The sequence below is a fragment of the Carassius gibelio genome, chromosome A24, assembly GCF_023724105.1.
Source record: "Carassius gibelio isolate Cgi1373 ecotype wild population from Czech Republic chromosome A24, carGib1.2-hapl.c, whole genome shotgun sequence".
NCBI lineage: Eukaryota > Metazoa > Chordata > Actinopteri > Cypriniformes > Cyprinidae > Carassius > Carassius gibelio.
This window is the reverse complement of record NC_068394.1, coordinates 14402510-14426650: the sequence shown is the minus strand read 5'-3', so window position 1 is coordinate 14426650 and position 24141 is coordinate 14402510. Positions and strand designations below refer to the sequence as shown.

The following is a 24141-nucleotide window of genomic DNA, read 5'->3' as shown; positions in this document are numbered from 1 at the left end:
CAGTCCATGTGTATGTTGAGTAACAAACAGAGCGGTGTCAGAAAATATCATGACATTCATGCCATATTTTTTGACTTTGTTATATTATTTTTAGGCTCAGCTGTACTTAATGCCATCTGCATATCTATTGTTTAAGGCTACAGTGATCTGTCAGGACACATTAAAGTGTGGCAAAACCACATTTATTGTTTGTATTTTGAGATAAATCAGACAGAATTTGAAAGTTTTATATCAAAAGTAACAAAGCACAAAGTTTATTGTGATTACTGTATGGCAGGCACTATGATTAGTGTTTTATTCACACATCGACAGAAAACAGACTAATAGCAGATCTTGGGAAAGATTAAAACAGAGAAACCAGTGTTGTCAGGGCAGTTCTGAGTGTTAGACAGTGAAGTCCAGCGGATTACTGCAATCTGACACACTTTTTACAGCACAACCTCGCTTTCATTTCAAATGCTGTCGTTTCTTTGCAGATCTGAGAAGACTCGTACATCAGGTGAATGAGAGCAGTTCAGAAAAACACCAGTTTATTGTGACATTCATTACACATTTTGCCTGAGGAAACAATATTTACCAGATCTTTCATTCAGGTATAATGGATTCTTTCTTTCATCAAGACATTTAATCAACGGCGACTGGAACGAAACACTGACATACGCACAGTACAGACTTGACAACCACAGCATGAGGAAGCTGGATACATTTACCTACAGAGACACTGACACATTCTGACATGAGCACGTGCTGCCATCCTCATGCAAAGACAAAGAACACACAGACAAACGCTCCAGTGCGCGACAGACATCGCTTCGAGGCACTGCTGATAACCAACAAGCATGCAGATGCAAGAAACACTGCGGTGCTGGAAGATGACCAGAACAAAATAATACTTTAGCATTAAATATTATACAAAAGAAAACAGCCGCATACTGATAAAGACTACAAGCTACGACGACCGAACTCAAGGCGGCATTCTTTCAAATTATAGGCTGAAGGTTGGGTTTTTTGTGTCCATGAGGAGGAAGAAATGGTCTTCTTCATTTTAAAGGGTCGGTCCAGAGCGATGTAACTGCACCAGCATGTAAAAGCATGTCAAGCTCCTAAAAAGAGTAACAGTCTATGCTTCCAAACGCACAAGTCAAAGTTCAAAAGCAGGGAAACGAGAGCCGTCCGGCTGGACCACATCTGAGAGATAATGGATGGCTCCTGCCATACCTACAGCAACGACACAACAACAGTCTGTTAGAGATGATTTACATCTTCTCACAATATCATCAGATCTCATGTGCTTAAAGGAATAGTTGAGCCAGAAATGAGATTGTACTCGCCTTCGGGTCATCCCAGATGCAGATGAGTTTGTTTCTTCATCAGGTTTGTAGAAATGTAGCACTGCATCAGTGTCTCATCAATGGATGCTCTGCAGTGAATGGGTGCCGTCAGAATGAGAGTCTGATAAAAACATCACAATAATCCACAAGTAATCTTGAGTAGTCTTAATGCTGGATGTGTTTCAGGTTTTGTCTTCTCCAGATGTTCACTGATGGACTGGAGTGCTGTGGATTATTGGGATGTTTTTATCAGACTCTCATTCTGACGGCACCCATTCACTGCAGAGCATCCACTGATGAGACACTGATGCAGTGCTACATTTCTACAAACCTGATGAAGAAACACACTCATCTACACTGTGGTTGGCCTGAAGGTGAGCACAATTATTCTTATTTTTGAACTAAATATTTCAAATCCACAAGCAGTTTGTTTGTGAGGTCATGTTGGTCTGCGGAGGGTTAATGCAGGACCATCTCTGACCTCTAACTACAGAGAAAGCGGCGGGAACTCGAGCGACCAATCAGAGCCTGACTTTTAATGAGCATCTGAGTGCAGGAAGTGGGTTGCCATGACAACAGCACAGATAGATCGCTGCAGATGCTGAGCGTGATGCTGTCGGTGCATCTGGACTGAGCACAGAGGAGATATTATACTGAGAGAGAGGAATCAGGGAATAATGAGGGGTTCGATCCTCTGGGAACACATGATAGGTAAAATTGATAGCCTGAATGCACTGTAAGTATCTTTGGATAAAAGCATCTGCTAAAAGCATACATTTAATTTAATTTAATTTAAGATTTATTTTCAGCAAGAATGCATTCAATTGATCAAAAGTGTCAGTAAAGACAGTTATAATGTTACAGTAGATTTCTATTTCAGATAAACGCTGTTCTTCTGAACTTTCTGTTCATCTGTGAATCCTGAAAAATAAAATCTATCACAGTTTCCACAGAAATATCGAGCAGCACAACTGTGTTCAACACTGATAATAATCAGAAATGTTTCTTGAGCAGTAAATCATCATATTATTCTGATTTCTGAAGATCATGTGACACTGAAGACTGGAGGAATGATGCTGAAAATACAGCGGAGCATCACAGAAATACATTACACTTTAACACAGATTCACACAGAACACAGATGATTCACACTGGAGTAATATTACACTGTTTTACTGTAGTTTGATCAAATAAATGCAGCTTTGGTGCAACCCCAAACGTTTAAAGGTTTATATATTGTATATAAAGGATTAGATATATACACACACACACTATTGTTTATATAGTATACAATATAAACAGTTTTAATAAGCTACATGAAATTAAAAACCACAGTGATCAGTATTTCCACACAGAGAATGAGATCATGTGTAATGTAGAAAGGGGCAGAGAGCTTTAATGATGAGAACTGGCTGGAAACCACCTTCTTTTTACCTTCAAAGAGGGAATACGGGCGGTCAGGAATACGGCAGCCGTGGGTCCCATAGTCTAGACACCATTCAGCAAACTAGAACCAGATCAAAACAGAAAACCATCATCTGGAACACGAATTACAAGCTTGACCGTGCAAATCCATAAAGCATGTCCAATTCCTCATAATCTCAAGAGAAAAAGACAAGACAAGTGATGAACATGAATCAACTGTTCTGATGGAGCAATGTTTACTTCACTTTCTCCTTTTCACTCAGCTGCTGCACAAAGTGAAGAACTGGTCACCAAACTCTACATTTCATTAATCATCAGATTGATTCAAATAATGAATCAGAATGTGACTCAAGAAATTTGACTCTTACAACTGAAATCAAGAAAATAACAAAAAACACAGATATCAGTATTATACAGAGATGAAACTGCTAACCAGCCCTGGACCAGACGTCATATATAGACTCACACAGAGCCGTGGTCAGGTGACCTGCTCTGTTTCCATGATGTCAGGTTTAATAACACGCCTCATTGGCTGTGAGCAGCGTGTGTGTGTTCAGAGATGATGACCGCTTCACTAACCACACACAGTCACCTGAACATGCTTCAGAGCGGTGAGGGAGTGTGTGTGTGTGTGTATGTGTGTGTGTGTGTGCTGCTGTACCTTGCAGGCCCGGTACAGGTACTTCTTGTCTTGTGTGGCGTGGTAGAGCGAGAGGAAGGCGTATCCGTTCCCCGCCGTGCCGTGACAGAGTCCATAACCCTTCCTCAGTAAACCTCTCTGCCAGATCACCTCTCCACACTCAGCTGCGTCTCGCAGGTACTTCTCCTCCTTGAAGACCTGCAGCGCGCGCACACAGTCACACACACACACAGTCACACAAACGCACGCACACACACACACACACACACACACACACACACACACACACACACACAGTCACACACACACACAGTCACACACACACACAGTCACACAAACGCACGCACACACACACACACACACACACACACACACACACACACACAGTCACACACACACACAGTCACACAAACGCACGCACACACACACACACACACACACAGTCACACACACACACAGTCACACAAACGCACGCACACACACACACACACACACGCACACACACACACACACACAATGAGCTCCTACAGTTGCAGACTCATTTGATTTCCTCTCAGAATCAATGACAAATCAGACTTATTAAGCTTTAATTATAGTAATTACATCATTAAAGTCAAATGCAATAATTGCAGACTGTGCCCTGCTCTGTATATTTACTGTCATAACCCTTTTGTGTGTGTGAGAGAGCATGAGTGTGTGCATGTGTGTGTGTGTGTGTGTGTGTGTGTGTGGGTATGTGTGTGTGAGAGCATGTATGAGTGTGTATGCATGTGTGTGAGAGAGATTGTGTGAGTGTGTGTGTGTGTGTGTGTGTGTAAAAGCAGCTCCTGCCGTCCGTCTTCATTTGTCAGAGCTCTGGTGTAAAAGTTGCTGGAGGAAAAATTCACTTTCCAAATATAACACATGCTCAATTTTCCCTTTCAGTTCTCAGGCGACGCACAAAACAGAGATGAAGACAGACGGAGACAAAACGAGAGAGAAAAAGTACTCTTTCACACAATAAAACTCTTTCTTCTGATTCTATCTGACTACACATTTAAATGTGTGAACAAACAAGTCCAACTTTTGTGTGTGACATTTTTCATCATCACCAAGACGCCTGATAAATAAGGTTATGATGTTTAATAATGTGAGTGAGCACTAGATGTCAGTGCGGGCTTCTGTATGAAGAAATAACCTCACACATGACCTTTAGAGCAAGTCTTCAGTGACAGATATCCGTCTCTACACTGAGAGAACGAGATGCTTTTGTTTGTTTTATTCACATCATAAAGGAACATAACAGGATATTGTGTTTATGAGAAACAGAGCCCAGAGTGCAATATCTGCTGTAAATCTTGATGTGGTGTGATCATGCTTCATAAATTTCTATATAAATGAATGTAAACTTTGAGTATACTCTTGCATGTGTACTGAGATGATGACGGTGTGTGTGTGTGTGTGTGTGTGTGTGTGTGTGTGTGTGTGTGTGTGACTCACTCCGTGAGCCATGATGAGCATATGTATCACTCCAGGAGCTCCGTGGCACCAGTGCACCAGTCTGTCCGTCTCGTTGCTGAGGGATGATGGGTAATTACCCGAGCGAAACTTCTTGTGCCGCACGTAATCCACACTGGGCCGCAGCAGCTCACTCAGACTGTCCTGACTGACTTTAGCACTCGGCTGTGAAGACAAACAGAGTTACACTCAATATTTTGTTTAAAACATGCTAAAAAAAACTTTTTTCTAGATTCAAGAATTTTATATATTAAATACAAACAGTATGAATAGCCTACTTTTCTGAATTACATTTCTTTTATTTATTTATTTTTGTCATAACGTCAAAACTATCCAAGTGAAGCTCTCCTGATATCATATAAGAAAAATGCTGCATTAAAAGATTGAAAATGTTATTACTTCAAGAAACTTTGCTCAAGACTTTATTATTATTATTATTATTATTATTATTATAATTATTATTATTATTATTATTATTATTATTTCTTAGAAAGAAAAAGCAAGCAGTTGTGTTACATTTGAAAATGTTTTACCATAATAAGAAAGGTACAATTGACATCTAAAAATATAAAAATATCAAATAATCTGACCTTTTTATGTCATGTGGAGTGACTTCTCAAAAGCATAATAAGATTTATGAATTAATAACTTATGTTAAACCATATGAAAGCAATATGAATATGCATTTGCAGGAACTTGTGTTCTTCTGTTTTTATCTAGGATTGTTTTGTTCTATGGCACAGATGTTGCATGTGTGTTGTAATGGCCCAGATTTGTGAAGAATGAAGTGATATCAGGAGCGTTCAGCACAGCAGCATCAAGCCTGCAGTGGTTCGGTTCTGTCAAGACCCACACACATCAATATTTATCTCATATTTCTCATTGCTGGTGTCCACTCTTGGCAGTTAAAGAGCGTAGCGCTCCAAGAGCTGCTGCTGTCTGAGTTATTAAAGACACAGATGCTCTAACACTGGAAGCACAGCTGGACCTGACACAGATACTGACCTGCTGCAGTGTAACACCAGCCACTGGACCACCTCCATCTGTGTCACCATGACGCACGCTCAAGTTGCCGTGCCAACCAGTAGCAGGCCACACCCAATCAGCTGCAGCACACCTCACAGCTGATCCAATCAGAATCAACACAGCCCTGACACTGCGCTTATACTAGTGTTACACATCATACTGTCTGTCTGATGTTCCATTATACTGTCCATCTACTAGCTTAGCATTCCGCTAATCAGTTAATGCTAGCTGTTCAATCTGCTAAGCTTAGCCTTTGATTCTAAACAGCCAGCGGTCATTCAGAAAGCGTCTCTGTTAGTGCACGGGATGAGAAATGAGGCATTCTAGTGCTTTTCGCCTTCGCTTTTCACTGTGTAGCCTGGGAACGGTCCATAAAGATGTAGCTTACATAGGAGCTTTATTTCACTCAGAGGAGCCATAATTTAGACCAAACATCTTCTGCAGCCAAGTAGATGTCACTCACGGAAAGAGAATAAAGATGCACCAATATTAAAATCCTGAACAATGTCAGCAAGCTGAATATTATGGTCATGCTATGAACACTAACCAACAAATGTATGATTTTATAATTCTATACCATTTATTACTTTTCTATTCTATATGCTATTACTATTTAAAATAAAAGATTTAAGGCTAACCTGAATTATTTTAAAAGCTAAGTGAATTTAGGCTTTACAACATTGTAATGTACAGTAAAAAAAAAATGGACATTGGATTTTACGATTTACTAAAGATTTCATTTAATGGTAATTAAACTATTTGTGTATTTAAATATTTACTGACCATAAGTGACCATGAGAGTCCTCTTAAGTGACCATGAGATGATAGCAATAGATGATGAAATGGGAAAACTTCATTAAACATCAAGATTAAGTACTAATTTAACCCTAAAAGGGGCGACATACCCTGAGGGATATGAACATTTGAGAAGCTGTGGGGAGAAGCAGTGAAAGCGTAGCTCTCATTTCATGGTTTCATCTTGGAACAGAAACATTGTTGTGAATATTTAGATGAGGTGACTTGTTTTTTCATTCTTTGTCTAGCTCACAGAAAGCATTTTAAACTGCATGGCCACATGTCGTGGGGTAAAGGTGGATCTAGTTCACATATTTACACACTTTGGAGGGGACTTACCAGTTCAAAAAGCTTTTGCTCAATCAATATTTGCTTATTAGGTTTACATTGACATTTTATAAATTAAAAAATGCTTATGTTTTTTGTAATTGGTCTCTAAATGTTTGTATCTTAGGGGATACGTCGGCCTTTTTAGGGGTATACGTAAATCAAGATATTAAACATACAGTTTGACTTTTGGCTTGTGTTTATTTTTTATTTCTTTGTAATCTTGACAAAACACATATTGTTGAACAGGTCTGACAGTCATATTGTCACACAGTTCCATATTTGGTGACTGTTTTTTAATAGAAGTCATGTTGGTACAGAACATGATTGATTTGTAACAGAAAACAGTTTGGGTGTAACCCAGTGGTTATTTTTGGTATAGCGTCCAAAGAAAATCTCACAAGAATTTTTGTGAAATCAACTTCAAATTTGGCACATAAATCGGTTAGAAATATGACCTTGATTTTATAGCAATTTTAGAGTGCAACATATTTAATAAAATATTTATATTATATAAAGTAAAAACAATTATCTTTACTGTAAACTAACTTTTATTACATTTTTATACTTACTTTTTTATGCTTTCACTCCAGCAATAATCTGCTATGTGTCTTCTTTAAAAAGAGACCAACGTTAGCTCTGTACTCCGAAGCGTTCGGGAATTACAACCATACTGTAACAAGCTCTGATAAACAAGTGTTCGGTTTCCAGTGAATTTATAGCCTCAAAGTGGCAATGTATGTGAAATAAAAACATTAAAATCAAATAGAAGAGGCAAGTTTAGAAAAAAATAAAATCATGAAATTGTAATATTTGACTCCCAATAAGATTTTAATTAATTTGCTGATGTCTCTTTATGAGTTTGCCCTTTTTAGGGTTGAATAAATCAAATTATTATATATCATTGTGTCACCATTTTCCGTGGTGTACCTCAAGGATACATTCTTGGTCAACTTTTATTTCTAATCTTGCTTCCTCTTGGTCACATCATTCAGGTTCATGGTCTGAACTCCCATATCTATGCTGATTGTAGACAAATTTATCCAACTCTCCAGCCAAATTCTGTTTTCCTCCTCCTACGATCACTTCCTGTCTACACGACCTCAATGCGTGGATGGCTGAAAACTTCTCATTACTGAATGCAGACAGAAATCACAGAAATCGTGTTAGAAGTCCCTAAATCTCCTCCCAACATGACATCTCCAGTCATACTGACAGAGTTACAGTAAATTATTTACCCATTACACAGAATAGTATTGATTCTAAAGTACGCTTTGGACCTCTTATCAGACAGCTTGTTAAATTCAGTTTTTTTTCCACCTTCGCAGCATTGTCTCATAGAGTTCAAAAGAACAGCATTTATTTGAAATAGAAATATTATAAATGCATTTACTCTCACTTTTGATCATTATAACCCGTCTCTGAACTAACATGTGAACAGTAGTGTGTCTCTGCTTGACTCTTTACTTGGAGCAACAATTTGATTACAGATCTGCATCTATAAACACTGATGTGATTAAGACTTCACTAAAGGGTTCGATATTAAAACTTAATTTACTTCAGTTAAGCGTTGTTATCGGTCTCACAGAAGGGTGCTGTGTCTGCATTAAAATCAGCTTCTTAAAATGTGAACGATGCATTTGTGCGTCCCTCAAATCTGGGCTAAATGCGTGCCATAGTCCGTCCGGGCAGACGTCCAACAAATCCTGTTTACAGATCAACATCTTAAAGTTCAGGATAAATTATTCATCACCTCTGCGGACCTCTAATCAATCTTAGAGCCGACTGCTGTTAACTTTAGCTAATGTAAGAAAGAGTACAAGAGTCAGCAGCTATTTTGGAAGAAGGAAAAAATGCTGTTTTTCAGTGCCTCCTGCAGTCAGTTATGCTTGAATAGATTATTTAATGTTGCATCCATCAAATAATTGGAAAAGTGTTGTATGTGACAGAAAATGCTCCCTAATGCAAAACCGAGGTGGCTGGGGGAAAATAAAGAAACACATGTTTTCTGCGCACTGTGTTTTACAGCTGCACAATCAGCTATCCTAAAGACAAGAAATTAATGGAACAAAGCGTTCAAACAAAAAGGCAACACTGCTTTTGAGCTGGTGTGAACCCTGAGTGTTTAAGTGTGTTTGGTTCAAGCCCTTCCTTGTGCCAAAACTTGCAAAAATCTTGCTTTTCACTGGAGGAAGTGTTATTCTGGATTATAGACTCTATGTGTTTGAGTTAAAATCATCTTAATGCTGGATGTGTTTCAGGTTTTGTCTTCTCCAGATGTTCACTGATGGACTGGAGTGCTGTGGATTATTGTGATGTTTTTATCAGACTCTCATTCTGACGGCACCCATTCACTGCAGAGCATCCATTGATGAGACACTGATGCAATGCTACACTTCAAGAAACAAACTCATCTGCATCTCGGAGAGCTTGAATTAACAAAATTTTCATTTTTTTGGTGAACTATTGCTTGAATCAAATTTTTCTTGAACCTGGTTTCGCTTTCATTTGTTGCACATTATCTATAAAAAATGAATTAATACAAAAAAATTAACTCAGACTCCGAGATACCAGTTTGACTTCAGCTCAGGTCGTTGTTATTGACATTTTGCATAAATTGCACATGGCATTACATAATTAGATGTAATTATAACATCACTTCCAGATACAACAGGCCTAATTCAATTATTCTAGTTCTGATTATTGAATGCTTCCATTAATGATTCTTTTACTACTTTTGTGAAGACACACGACCCCCAGCAGCTCAGTGTCATGTGATGAGCTCATGTCAAACAGTGTGTTTGCAAACACTAAAGCGATGTGAGTCTCACCTGCAGGAGCATGTAGTAGATGCCTGCCAGACCGTGAGCTGCTCCCACATACGGTTTCTTGTGCCACTCGTACAGCAGCGGGCAGCGCTCCGCCTTCTTCTCCTCTTTAGACAAGTTCTTTCCCGACTCCAGAATAGCTGTCACCACCTTAGAGCAAGAGAGAGCGCACTGGGATTAGATCAAAGTGTCGGTCACTTTCCAGTAATCAGCAGGTTTATTCACAGCGGTTCAGCAAAGGTTGAAGAACTGATCAGCAAATGACTGCACTGCAGCAATGCCACAGAAACCTAACAGAACTGTCTAGAATACTGTAAATCTCACATCTGGACTATAACAATGTGTCATGCATGGATTCTTCAATTCTCTTGTGTTAAACAGACAAAATAACAACATGAGGGCTTAGCTCTGTGCGTCTCTAAACAGCGCTGTTATTAACTCGATAGTGAGAAATGTCATGTGTATTCTTTAAGTTGCTACACTATAAAGGCTAACTGATAAAATCATTAGGGCAGCGCTGACAACACTTTTGTGCAAACTGTGTGACTGTTATTACAGTTAACTATGTGAAGTGATATGAACAGTAACGCGGTCAGGAGAGCTGCCTGGAACTACACTCACCGTGCGTTTCCCAGAAGATAATCGCACACCTCAGAACGTTCGTCAGCCAATCAGAATCAAGCATTCCACGGCCCCGTAGTATAAAGGGTTACACTCATGTTGGGTATGTATGTTTGAAAATGCATGCTTTAAACGTTTCTATGAATCAATACTTTGTAAAATGAATCATATTCTTGTTATTATAGAAGTTATGTTCAAAATTATACCCTGCAAGAGCAGAACAATTCGGACCATGTGACTGATAAGATAACATCTGATTTATGAATTGAGAGGAGAAATGTATAACACCATGAGCAAAGACAATATCTAGTTGGTCAGGACAGCATTTGGGGTGAGTCTAACAAACCAGATTAAATACTCAGGACACCATCAAATTATGCTTTTTAGGTTTCTCTTTTTGCCACTTTTTGCTGCTTTGTAGCACTCTTCTCCTCCAAAACCACGAGGAGAAACACTACTGCGTCTCAATGACCAGCCGTAAAACAGTGATTCTGTCCAAATGCCCTTTAAAATCTTAAATGATTCCCTTGGAGCTAAACTGACCTGATCCCTTACAAATGAAAAGCCTCGCACAGTTTTCTGAAGCTCATTCTCTGCAGTTCAGAGCGAGACACACATGCAGTGCCCATGAAAAACAGATTCAAAACCAGGTTCTGAGTTATTGCATTCGCAGTTAACGTCGCTGAGGCTATTTCAGGCAATGGACCACAATACTGGACAATGTGCATTCAGCACAAGCTATAGATTCACCCAGGGATAAGAAAGACCTCCGGTCAGCAAAGATGAGGCGGCATCTCTCTCTCTGTGAAGCTGTTTAATAAAGTGTAAGCTACAACAGTGTGTGTACTCCAGCGTGATCAGCGACACGTCACAAGAGAGATGAAGACTGCAGAAGCATCTGAAGTTACGATCAAACAGATGCAATCAACTGAGAGCAGAAACACTATTACTGTGTGTGTGTCATCAGGCTATGAAGACCGTTATTACTCACAAAATCAACTTCAAAAATATGTATTCGGTTTGATGAAGTTGTGCTAAGTTAACAAATGACAGCAGGTTATATAAGCAATATTACATGAGCATTAGTAATGCTGTACTTAATATCAGCATGTAGGGAATGTAATAGATTCAATATACTTTATTAAGATGGCATATAGTACATGTAATATATTCGAAAAAAAAAAATGTATAAAGATTAAATACATATAACCATCAATTTAAATATAGTTATTACTACGGTTTATATTAAATATCCTTTTGACAACTTTGTCAATATATAATAATGTGAATAATAATGTCCGTCTGAAATCGGTGCTATTTTTTCCCAAATTAATTTGTTCTTTTGTGCAGCATGTCTAATTAATTTAAATCCTAAAAAAATATACAATTCAACAATAATTTATCAAATGTTTTACAAAAACATAATAATAATTTGGTAACACTTTAGTATAGGGTCCAATTCACACTAATAACTAGTTGCTTATTAGCATGTCTATTATTAGCATATTGGCTGTTTATTAGTGCTTATAAAGTACTTATAATGCATGACATCCATAATCCAACACCCTAAACTTAACAACTACCTTATAAACTATTAATAAGCAGCACATAAGGAGTTAATTGAGTCAAAAGTCATAGTTAATGGTTAGTTAATAGTGAGAATTGGACCCTAAAATAAAGTGTGACCAATAATTTTTAGGGCCTTAAGAAATAGGTTTTATATTTCGAAAATTCAGTGTATTCAGTTTTAAAGGTCTCATTAAATATTAAAAATCAAAAAAGCACAATTTTCATTTAAAGTTTGACAAATTCTGAGACATTCTGTTTTACACGGTAAATTAAATTCTTATGACTGTATTCTGTCACCATCATAGGTCCCTAATATTGTTTATGATTCGTTTACACTAGGATTGGATCTATTATATTATGGGAACTTTAACTCTCAAACGTCACTATGATAAGGTCTTTCAATCAATTATTTGAAAGTTACAATCTTAATTTGGCTTTGTCACCTGGATATACTTTGATAGACCTCCCCTCACTGGTAAAGGTGGCGGTCTTGCAATTTTTCATTATTCTGATTAGTCTGCCTCTGTAATTAGCACACCTGTTATATCTTCATTTGAGTGCCTGGTGAAAATTAATGGCAATGCTCCTGTACTTCTCATACTTATTTATTGTCCTCATCAATTCTGGGTGTATGGGACTGTTATAATTTGACTCAGCATGTTGACTTCCCTACGCATAAATACAGCCAGACACTGGATTCAGTTTATACTACGGCTCTGACATGATGAATTGCTTCATGGTCTGATTGCTGAGCTACCTGTGATTGATTGTGTCAATCTCCTATTCTTGATATTGTGGTACCTTTAAAAGGAGGAGTTGTTTCTTTCACTCGGTCATCCCCTTGGTACACTAAGGAATTGCGTGCTCTCAAAGTAGAGGGAAGGAAGATTGAGCGCTTATACAAAACATCTAGTTTTACTGTCCGTAAGTTGATGTATGATAAAACAGCTGAAGAATCATCTGGGCCTTGATTACGCCAGAAAGGTCTTCTACTCACACATGATTAATGAAGGTGTTGATAACCCAAGAAAGTTGTTTAAAACAATTAGCTGGTTTTTGAAAGTAAAGATTACATTTACAAGTGTTTGTCAAATAATTAGAATATCATCAAAAAGTTGATTTATTTCACTAATTCCATTCAAAAAGTGAAACTTGTATATTATATTCTTTCATTACACACAGACTGATATATTTCAAATGTTTATTTCTTTTAATTGTGATGATTATAACTGACAACTAAGGGAAATCCCAAACTCAGTTTCTCAGAAAATTAGAATATTGTGAAAAGGTTCAATATTGAAGACACCTGGTGTAACACTCTAATCAGCTAATTAACTCAAAACACCTGCAAAGCCTTTAAATGGTCTCTCAGTCTAGTTCTGTAGGACACACAATCATGGGGAAGACTGCTGACCTGACACTTGTCCAAAAGACGACCAGTGACACCTTGCACAAGGAGGACAAGAGACAAAAGGTCACTGCAAAAGAGGCTGGCTGTTCACAGAGCTCTGTGTCCAAGCACATTAATAGAGAGGAGAAGGGAAGGAAAAGATGTGGTAGAGAAAAGTGTACAAGCAATATAGATAACCGCACCCTGGAGAGGATTGTGAAACAAAACCAATTCAGAAATGTGGGGGAGATTCACAAAGAGTGGACTGCAGCTGGAGCCAGTGCTTCAAGAACCACTACACACAGACGTCTGCAAGACATGGGTTTCAGCTTCACATTCCTTGTGTCAAGACACTCTTGAACAACAGACAGCGTCAGAAGAGTCTCGCTTCAGAAAGGACTGGACTGCTGCTGAGTGGTCCACAGTTATGTTCTCTGATGAAAGTAAATTTAACATTTCCTTTGGAAGTCAGGGTCCCAGAGTCTGGAGGAAGAGAGGAGAGGCACACAATCCACGTTGCTTGAGCTCCAGTGTAAAGTTTCCACAGCTTCCAAAGCTACCAGTACTTGGTTTAAGGACCATGGTATCCCTGTTCTTAATCTGCCTGCAGATTCGCCTGACCTTAACCCCATAGAAAATCTGTGTGGTATTGTGAAGAGGAAGATGTGATATGCCAGACCCAAGAATGCAGAAGAGCTGAAGGCCACTATCAGAGACACCTGGTCTCTCATAACACCTGAGCAGTGCCACAGACTGATCCACTCCATGCCACGCCGCATTGCTGCAGTCATTCAGGGGAAAGGAGACACAGCTAAGTATTGAGTGCTGAACATGCTCATACTATACATGTTCATACTTTTCAATTGGCAAAGATTTCCAAAAATCCTTTCTTTGTATTAGTCTTAAGTAATATTCAAATTTTCTGAGATACTGAGTTTGGGATTTTGGGATGACCAGCACCTGTATATGAATGCATAGTGAGATAGTGCATAAGTGATTGCGTGTGTGAATTATTTCTACATGGCAGCGTCTCTTTAGTAGTGACACTGTGGGATTTAGTTATTAACAAATATATGTTTGAACTTTACAGTTTTTAAGCAATTTTATTGAGAAATCACAGAACAGCGTTGACAGTACATTTCTTCGCAGAATGATTCTGTGTGGAGTGATCTGTGTGTGATGTACGAGCTGCTGTCTGTAATCTATGTGTGTGTGTGTGTGTTACATACAGCAGCGCATTAGATTAGAACAGCGATTAACTTACTTGTACAATAAACTGTTCAGAATGTGCATTCTCCCATTCAATTTCCAGCATCCAGTAATATAATCACACGTCTTGAGGACCTTTCGGAGTATACATTTATTTATTATTTTAAATGTTTGGAAACGATGCGAAATTGAGGAAGCCCTTCAAAAATGTATTATTCTGTTGTGCCTTCTATAGGACTGGCGACTGTCGACGTCAAGCTTATGGCAGAGCATTGAAGTCGATTAGTTGGTGCAACCCCTAGTGTTCACGGTGTGTGTGTGTGTGTGTGTGTGTTCACTGCTGTGTGTGTGCACTTTGCATGGGTTAAATGCAGAACACTAATTCTGAGTATGGGTCACAATACTTGACTGTAGGTCACTTTCACTTTTTCACTTCACTTTCATATAAAGTAGATTATTGCAAACTCACACTGCAGCACATCTGTTAGTTTAGTATATGGGTGGGTGATATGGCAAAAAATATCATATCACGATTCACGATTTTATCATGATTCTATTCTGTCATGTTGTTTTTACCATTTTGCATGATGTCAGAGCACCACAGTCTATTTCAGTATAATAATCTATGGTCAAATCGTAAAAAAAATTCAGGGGGGATGATGTGGTCAGTTTCTTTGGGGGTGGGGGGGTCCCAAAGCTAATTTTACACAATGATTACAAAATTTGTCTAAAAACAGTTTTAATTGAATTCAAAAAGTTTTTTTTATTTTTTATTCTGAAGCCTGAAATTCAGGAATTTGGAAAATGCTAATTAAACTATTTAGCTGAATGTGTTTTTGCAGGCACCTTGGCTGCTTTAGGAAAGTCATGTATAAAGATGACAATAAAAATGCCCCCTGTTTTAATAATTGATTTATTGAATCATTCAAATCAAACGATTTGTTCAAAACGGCTGATTCTGCTAGAAACGAAACAAGTGAATGGACCGTTGAATCACTGGCTCACGTTTCGTTCAAAAACAGACTCATCCGAGGAATTAAACACCGCATTGCTCTACACTGTTGAATAAAATGATTATATTTATGTGCTGATATTCAGAAAAGCATATAAAAACTGATACATGGGTATGTTTGTTACAGTACAGAGTTCTGATTGGCCAGTCGCTGTTATTTAGTTTGTCAATTATTAAGTAGAGAATTTTAACATTTAATTTGCACAGTTCATTTTACATAATGCTTTTTGTCATATTACTCCCCCCAGGGGGATGCAGCTTTGAGAACCAGAAATCACCCTCACGTCAGATTCAGGTCAACTACAGCTTTAATCTTCCATAACTACTGAAGCAAACATGCCACACAAGTGCATGACCCTCCTTCATCTCGCTGCTCTCGTCTGTCCACATACACTGGGAAACTGGACACTGGCCAATGCAGAGACTGTGATGTGTGAGGTGCAGTAAAGCAGCCCACGAGAGACACACACACACACACACACACACTCTCTAGAGACGCATGCAGACTCAAGAAGATGAGTTCTGCAGCCTGTTGTCTTTTAGTGTTTCTGTATGAATAGAAAGCATCTGTGATCATGAGTAGCGTGGGAATCACCTTTGTGATGGTGGTCTGGTCCACCGTGTCTGGCCCGAGCTCTTTGTTGAGGTACAGCAGGGCGTAGAGGTAACCGGCTCGTCCGTACAGGAGCTCATCAGGAACATCTGAGTCTGGACTGAGCACAGAACGCTGGAGCTGGAGCAGTCTGGAGCACAGACAGAGGAGAACCGTTATAACCCCTGCAGGACGGTACTGACCACTGCCAAAATAACACGTTACCAAACACACTGTGCAGCACGCGTGTTAAATGCAGTAGCTATCGAGTATCCATGTTGATACTGACAGGCCTTTTAAAATAAGAATTAATTTATCTAAAACAAGTATATTCAAATTATTATTATATATTTTTTTATATCTGACAGTGTATATATATCATATATTTGCAGACACAAACTTAAAAAGGAAGAATAATTACTAATTTATCTATTTACTTTTATTTGTTTTTCAGTAGTTTAATTTGTAATTTAAATTATAAATTATAAATACGCAGTATGAATTTGTCAGATGATTTGAGCCAATGATTGCCGTGTAATTTCACAGTAAAGCTACTGATATTTTTCATTTTAAGATTAATTTTAGATTTGCAGATAAAATGTGGAATATGTTTTATAAGAAAAATAAATCTCTTCTGCTCACCAAGACTGCATTTATTTGATCTAAACTACAGTAAAACAGTGAAATATTACTCCAGTGTAAATGATCTGTTTTCTGTGAATCTGTGTTAAAGTGTAATGTATTTCTGTGATGCTCCGCTGTATTTTCAGCATCATTCCTCCAGTCTTCAGTGTCACATGATCTTCAGAAATCAGAATAATATGATCATTTACTGCTCAAGAAACATTTCTGATTATTATCAATGTTGAACACAGTTGTGCTGCACAATATTTCTGTGGAAACTGTGATACATTTTATTTTTCAGGATTCACAGATGAGCAGAAAGTTCAGAAGAACAGCTTTTATCTGAAATAGAAACTTTGTTACATTATAGATGTCTTTATACCATTTTAAGCAATTAAATGTAACCTTGATGAATAATGCAGTAATTATAAAAAATAAAAATAAAAACACTACTGACCCCAAACCTTTTCACTGTAGTATATTTCTCCATTATATAAAGCACGCTATTCTCTGGTATAATATAAACATTAAAAATACACACAAATAAGTTTAATATGATTTGAACATTATGTAGCATTTCTTCTTCTTCTTTAACCTAAAGCTGTGTTTGAACAGTGAGAACACTTTGAGCCAGTGCTCATTCAGTAATGAAACACTGATGAGAGACGCTCAACACTTCAGCTGTGGCTTAGACCAGATCTATTTTGTGTATTGTGACTCAACATTTGTAGGGCGGCACAAAATAGGATTGTGTTTCTGCGCAGCTCGTCGGTGAACAACAGCTCGGTGTAGTAAACGCTGCTCCATGTGAAGGAACACACGTGTAGAGATTTAGCGCTGATTACAGAACCCGCTTTACTGACGAGATGCACATTCAATATAACATGCCTTTATCATGCAGCCCTAGGATATTGTATAGTTGTATAATATCAGTGTCACATTTGCAGTGGTGCAGACATTGGGGAGAAAAAGCACTCTTGGTTAATTTAAGTTTTGTGCATCATTTTTGTTTGTTTGCAAAACCACAGCAAGCTTCCCCAAACACACTCGCAGAGAGCAGACAGTGGAAGCAACCAGAGATTACAGAGACACAGAGAGAGTCAGAAACACTCTTACTTGGTGAGACACTCCTGGGACTCGCTCTGGTTCTTTAAGAGATGATGAAGCACTGCTCCTACAGCGAGCGGCCCGGCGTCTCCACACAGGAAGGACACGCGCCGGCCGTTCAGGTTCCTCAGAGCACGTTTGATGTAATCCAGAGCGCGCTGCAGGTGCGAGGCGTCCTGTGTCCCTCGATACAGCTGCAGGTACAGCAGGGCGATGCCTGGCGATGACATCACCACCAGCATATCACAACATCTCACCTTTCACATCACAGTTTGCTATTTCTTTACGTCTGAAACATTTAGTTGAATGTCTGAGCTTCACAAATGCAGTCAATACTAACAAATGAGCACTGAATGAGTTTATTTTCTTATCTATGCTTCCAAATAAGGATCCAAATAATCTTACTTTTTAAACAAAAAATTAACAGCACACCAATTTATTTTTTCTGGGTATAAGTCCATGAAGCTCAGTACTTTAAGTGTTCGGTGTTCACCTGTCCAGCCCGTGTAGGTGGAGAAGTCGTGTGGATCTGCAGTCTTCAGGCCCTCCTCCATCTGTTGGAGAAGATCTTTGATCTTGCTTTGCACTTTCTTCTGAAAGGCGTCACTGATCTATTTTCAGGGAAGGGAAAAAAAGAGTTCGTGAATAAGATTCTAAGCTTTATTTGGCCAACCGTTGTTTTACTAATGAGTTCACATGAAGAGACTCTGGCACTGAATAATGTACAGCATTGTGTTTGAAAATGTAGCGGGCCAAATACAGAGCCCTGTGGGACCTCCATCATAAATGTCTAAATATATGGATACCCATGCATCAGTGTAAACTGCACCTTAGAGGCTTCTTTGGAAAAGCAAAGGCTTTTGTGTAATGCACACACACTAATTCTACGCATTACATAGAGCAAACATCTGTTACTCAAAAATACTGATGCACATTCTGATGCGTTAGCTTTGCTGAGCATCGAGGCCTTCTGCTGTCTGAGGAAAATTAAATAAAGATGTATTTCTGCAGAGATCCGCTGAACCAGAGACATGAGAAGCACTGCTGGGAATACACAGAGAAATCCAGCGCAAATCTTCTGCTCGTTCCCCAACAACGCAGAAAACAGAGATTAGACAGCACAGGGCCGTGCACAGACCTTTTGAGGGGCATGTGCTGAAACTGAAAAAGGGCACCCCCCCCCCCCCCTTTTATATCAAGATTATTTAGTAAGCCTGCATAAAAGGAAGAAATGGTCACATCTTCATGACAAATTCAATAACACAAAATAATAGTCTCAAAAGCTTTAGATTTATTCACGATTAATAACAACCATAATAATAATATTAGATAATTAGATAATATAGATAAACAGGGTTTTAAGGGCTTCTTTAAATCTAATACAACAGCAACCTTCTGTGACCCATGTATCTGGCAAAAATTTGATACTGTGGTGGACCAGGGATGTTGGTCTCTTGAAGGTCTCTTATTCACTACACTTTCCCTAAAATAAGCCAGCAAGGAAAAAATAAATAAAAATAGTGTGAAAAGTACAGTTGCAGTGAAAAGCATTTCTGAAGGATCACGTGACACTGAAGAGTACTGAACTGGAGTAATGATGCTGAAAATTCAGCTTTGATCACAAAAATAAAATCACATTTTAAAATATATTCAAATAGAAAACAGTTATTTAAAATTGTAAAAATATTACACAATATTATTGCTGTATTTTGGATCAAATAAATGAAGCCTTGGAATGAATCATGAATTACATTCTGCATGATAAAATATAAAGATTTCAGTGATCTTCTGTAATTTATTTTTAAGTTACTACTACATTACTGTAGTAAAACCGTGTTTTACAACATTTTATACAGAGAGTATACAGAGAGTATATCATAACATGATTAGCCTAAATGTTAATAAATTAAGTCTATCAGCAATCATAAATCAAAGAAGAAATTTCTTAGAAATATATGTTATCTAGGTGACGAGGATCGCATACAAAATTATGTTGTTGTATTACTTATCAATATATAGTTTTTGACCAGCGAATGTGTGCAAATGTGATTTTTTTTCTGTCCGTCATTAAAACGGCGACGGCGCCTGCCGCTGCCGGGATCACATTACATTTTCATCTAGGTTACAAACTAGTTTTTTTAGGTATATAGACGGAGCGCTCAGTTTTTCCTGTGGTAAAATGCATTTGGCCAAATTAGTATTTTATAAAAGATGAAATGCAGCTGTATGCACAGGCTATTTAAGTGTTGGCTATATATTGGCTATGACTAGATGGCAAATGCTAGCCCTCTCTCTCAGGCGACGTCCCACATGTCTCAGTCAGTGAGTCAGTCAGACATCAAATAAATAAAATATGAGCCTTTATAGACAGTGTTTAGTAGTACTTATTCAAACAACAAGATATTTATTTACCCTTCGCAAAACTGTTCAGCTCAGCTGTTGTCTACTGTGCGGCTGCTGTGGAACTTCAGTTGATTCGATGAATATAGAGGGGGCGGAGTTATCAGTTTACTGACCGCTTGAGGATCGAATAAGATTTACACAAGCTCGTTTTAAGAACTTTAATTTGGTAAAACAGACAGACAGGCGTAAAGGGTGACCAAACAGACAGACAGGCGTAAAGGGTGACCAATAGCATTGATTAAAAAAAAAAAAAAAAAAAAAAAACACCACCAAAAAAAAGGGCACTTCGGAGTGTAAGGGCAAAAAGGGCATGTGCTCTGCACAGGTTGAGCCCTACCTGTGCACGTGCCTGAGACAGCAATACCACGATAATCTGATATACAGCATGTGCTGAATGATTGCTATAATCATGTACCATGTGTTTTTGTGTTTGTTTACATGTCTCTCCAGTGTAGTTCAAACAATAGCATGGTATTTTCATACTGGATGTCCAGATAACCATAGCAACCACAGCTTTTGATCAAAATTAGACGATGCCTAAAAATATATAGCTGCACATTTTGTGACACTACAGTTCCACAAGCCTCTTTCTGCCATGGAATAATAATTAATAAAAAGGTAATCGCAAGTTTTTTTTAAATGGCAATTCGAACTGCTTTTGTTTTGTTTGTTTTCTCCGAACTGCAAGACATAAACTGATTTGTTTTCTTACAATTTTGCGTTTACATCTCGCAATTCTGACGTGTCTATTCTTCTTTGAATTCAGAGTTTAAGTGTTGCAATTTTCAGTGTGGAATAAAAAAATGTATTTCAGATTTTATTTCTCACAAATCTGATTTTACATTTCATAATTCTTACTCTAGGTCTTGTAATACAGATTTTACATCTTACATATCAGAGGTGTTGTTTCTTTCTTTCATTTTTTTATTCTTTTGTTTTGAGTTTGGGTTTTGTCATTCTTATTTTTTGCTATTATTTTGGTCATCTCCTGATTCTGCCTTTTTTCGGAATCCAGAGTTTATATCGTGCGATTCTGAGAATTGTAAGAAAAACGTCAAAAACCAAATGTGGGTCACTTTGCATTCTACCGATACTTTTCTTTTTAAAAGATGGATGTCTGACAGGTATGAGCTAAACGTGTGTGTGTGTGTGATTACAAATAATCATCATAATCACATAATAATCTGCATAATCATGACAGCCCCAATCCCAATTTCTTTACGAGTAAATCTTTTTTAATGTCACAAACCCTCTTTATTTTCAGCCATCCGCTCAAATCTAGAGTGTCCCAGTTCCCATCACACACAGATCATCTGTGTTACTGGTCCATCACTCGAGTGACAATCCTGAGTGTGAAGATCTGGAGTCAAAGCAGATTAACTGACCCTAGGAGCCCAATTCAACCAGGAGCATTAAACCACAACTAATCCCTGACCATGATGAAGAATCAACGGTCAGACAAGACAAAACAAGCCTGAATTCAGCTATTAGATTATTATAAACTGTAATCTGTTACTGATTATCACAGAAACTGTAGTTAGTAACAATCTACATATGTAGTCAGACTACTTCATGACTACTTTTGACCACTTATTTATCACATTATTTTAAATAGGATAATCTTGTAAAAATACAAAGAGTAAGAAAGTATACTGCATTAATTTTAATTATCAACATAAAGTACATTAAACATTATATTACACCAAGGTTTCCCAGACTGGGGTTCGTTAAGGAACTGCAGGAAACTGATGAATTTAATGAAAAGTTTACAATTAATTATATCATAAAAATTGAAAATCATTTTAAAAATAACAATAAAAAAAAACACTTACTAAAAAAGATTAAATATTAACCAAAGAAACTTGAACATGCAAATGTGTTGATTATTAAAATGTTTATCTTTAAATCTCAGGAATGCTTCAAATAAATATACAAGATGAAAGAGGTTCAAATGACAATAGATTGGGTTTTAATGAGTTTGACAGACAAGGGCCTTCTAAAGACAGTAATTAAACAACCAACCGAGTGATAATTAATTAATTATTTAATTGCTATTCTGTGAATAACGTTAACGTTAATAGTAACGTTAATCCAAAAAAAAAAAAAAAAACATTCTGATTACGAGTATTTTAAAATCTAATTTACTCTAATTACAAGTATTTTATTTATATCTGATTATGTAACGTTAACCAGTTACTGCCCAGCCCTGTTTATGATATAAAAGACTAGCTGTGAAATGAGCTATTAGATGTGATTGAGAGAGACGAGTGCTGATGAGTTGCGCGTCTGAACACAGATCTCGTGCGGCGCGTCTGACAGAAGCTAACATGCTAAAAACAAACCAAACCACGCGAGATCACAGACCTTCCCGTCGGCGTCGAGTGGCTCCGAAGCGCTCGGGGTCCCGGAGGCGTCCTGCTCCCGCTGCTCCAGTTGCTCCCGGTGGTCCCTGTAGTCCGGGAACGGGTTGATGAAGCTGCGCTCCTCCATCTCCGCCTCGGAGCCCGTGACCAGCTTCAGCCGCTTCGACATGTTCTCGCCCATCGCGACGGCGGCCCGCCAGGGACACTCTGTCTCACTACGGCACAAACGCGTTTCGGTCCTGATGCTGCTGCTGCTGATGATGATGATGGGGAGGCTACTGATGAAGGTGAGGAGTCACTCCGACAGTCTTCAGGGCTCTGTCCCTAAGGAAACGTGCAGATACTTTAACAGAAACTTAATTCGAAATAGATAATCATATTTACTGTATTTATTGAATCAAAACTACAGTAAAACAGTAATATTGTGAAATATTACAGTTTAAAATAGCTGTTTTCTGTGTGAATCGATTTATTTTTTTCGGATATTTTTTCTCCACCTTTATTGTTTTTAGTTATTAAAGTGTTTAAATGCTACATTCTATGCTATCTGAAGGTGTGTGTGTGTGTGTGTGTGTGGGCGTGCGTGCGTGCGTGCGTGCGTGTGTGTGTGTGTGTGTGTGTGTGTGTTATTAATCACCACAGTTATCAAGAGGCCACTTGTGAAGACATCATGCATATTAAATGAGAATTGAACTGGAAAATATTCTCATTTAATGCAATATGTAAAATTAAAGTGGTGTGTTGTCTATGATAAAAATAAAAACCTTTACATTGCAGTGATGATGTACGTCCATTCCACTTTAATAACTGATAAAGAAAATTATGTCATCAAATGGTCAAATTAAAGTTTTGTGCAAAGAAAAAATAGTTGGATACAAAGATCTTATGAGATGATGAAAATATGTTGTATGTGCTTCTATGGTGTAATATTAATATGGCATTATCCATCAGTAGCTGTGTTAATAGTCAGGTGAGCTGTGGAGCCCAGAACTGCTTCAAACATCATGATTCAATCAAAGTTCTGCCAACCACAGCACGAGCTGTGATGAGGATGAGGAGGATGAGGATCTAAACCAAAGCAGAGGTCGCTCGTGCAGATTACAGGCGACACAACAGCATCTCATTCAAGAAGAGTGGACGCGTGCTTACATTCAGGTCCGGTGCAGAGTCCCGAGGAGATCAGCTGAAGCCGGTCCGGATCGAGTCAGATCTGCGCCTCCTCACACCTCAGCGATGATGAAGAGGATTGAGAGGATGTGTCTGCCTCTGTCTTCAGCTCATGTGGAGGAAACAGATGGCGGTTCCGCTCTCCCATCCAGGATTATACGGCAAACAAATCCATAAAGCCCTTCAGTCTCGTGCACACTCTCTCTCGCGCGCGC

At 38.3% G+C, this 24141-nt stretch overlaps 1 protein-coding gene across 1 annotated transcript; it reads right to left on the bottom strand.

The window, feature by feature from the left end:
- Positions 1-513: 513 nt before the first annotated feature.
- lancl2 (LanC lantibiotic synthetase component C-like 2 (bacterial)) lies at positions 514-24141 on the bottom strand. The gene is made up of 10 exons (XM_052542733.1): positions 23909-24141; positions 22761-23083; positions 18487-18604; positions 18003-18210; positions 16266-16413; positions 9873-10019; positions 4876-5058; positions 3418-3594; positions 2766-2838; positions 514-1218 (listed from the first exon to the last, which is right to left on the bottom strand). Exons 2-10 carry the CDS (start codon positions 22938-22940, stop codon positions 1142-1144), a joined length of 1311 nt encoding a protein of 436 aa, XP_052398693.1. The 5' UTR covers positions 22941-23083; positions 23909-24141; the 3' UTR covers positions 514-1141.

Bases quoted from the DNA above. Each gene is read 5' to 3' on its own strand.
- lancl2 (XM_052542733.1), bottom strand. From the start codon at position 22,940: ATGGGCGAGAACATGTCGAAGCGGCTGAAGCTGGTCACGGGCTCCGAG. The intron at 5,059-9,872 runs GTGAGACTCACA...TTGTCTTCACAG, and splicing joins TCTACTACATGCTCCTGCAG to CCGAGTGCTAAAGTCAGTCA. The intron at 1,219-2,765 runs GTAAAAAGAAGG...TCGTTGCTGTAG, and splicing joins CCCGTATTCCCTCTTTGAAG to GTATGGCAGGAGCCATCCAT.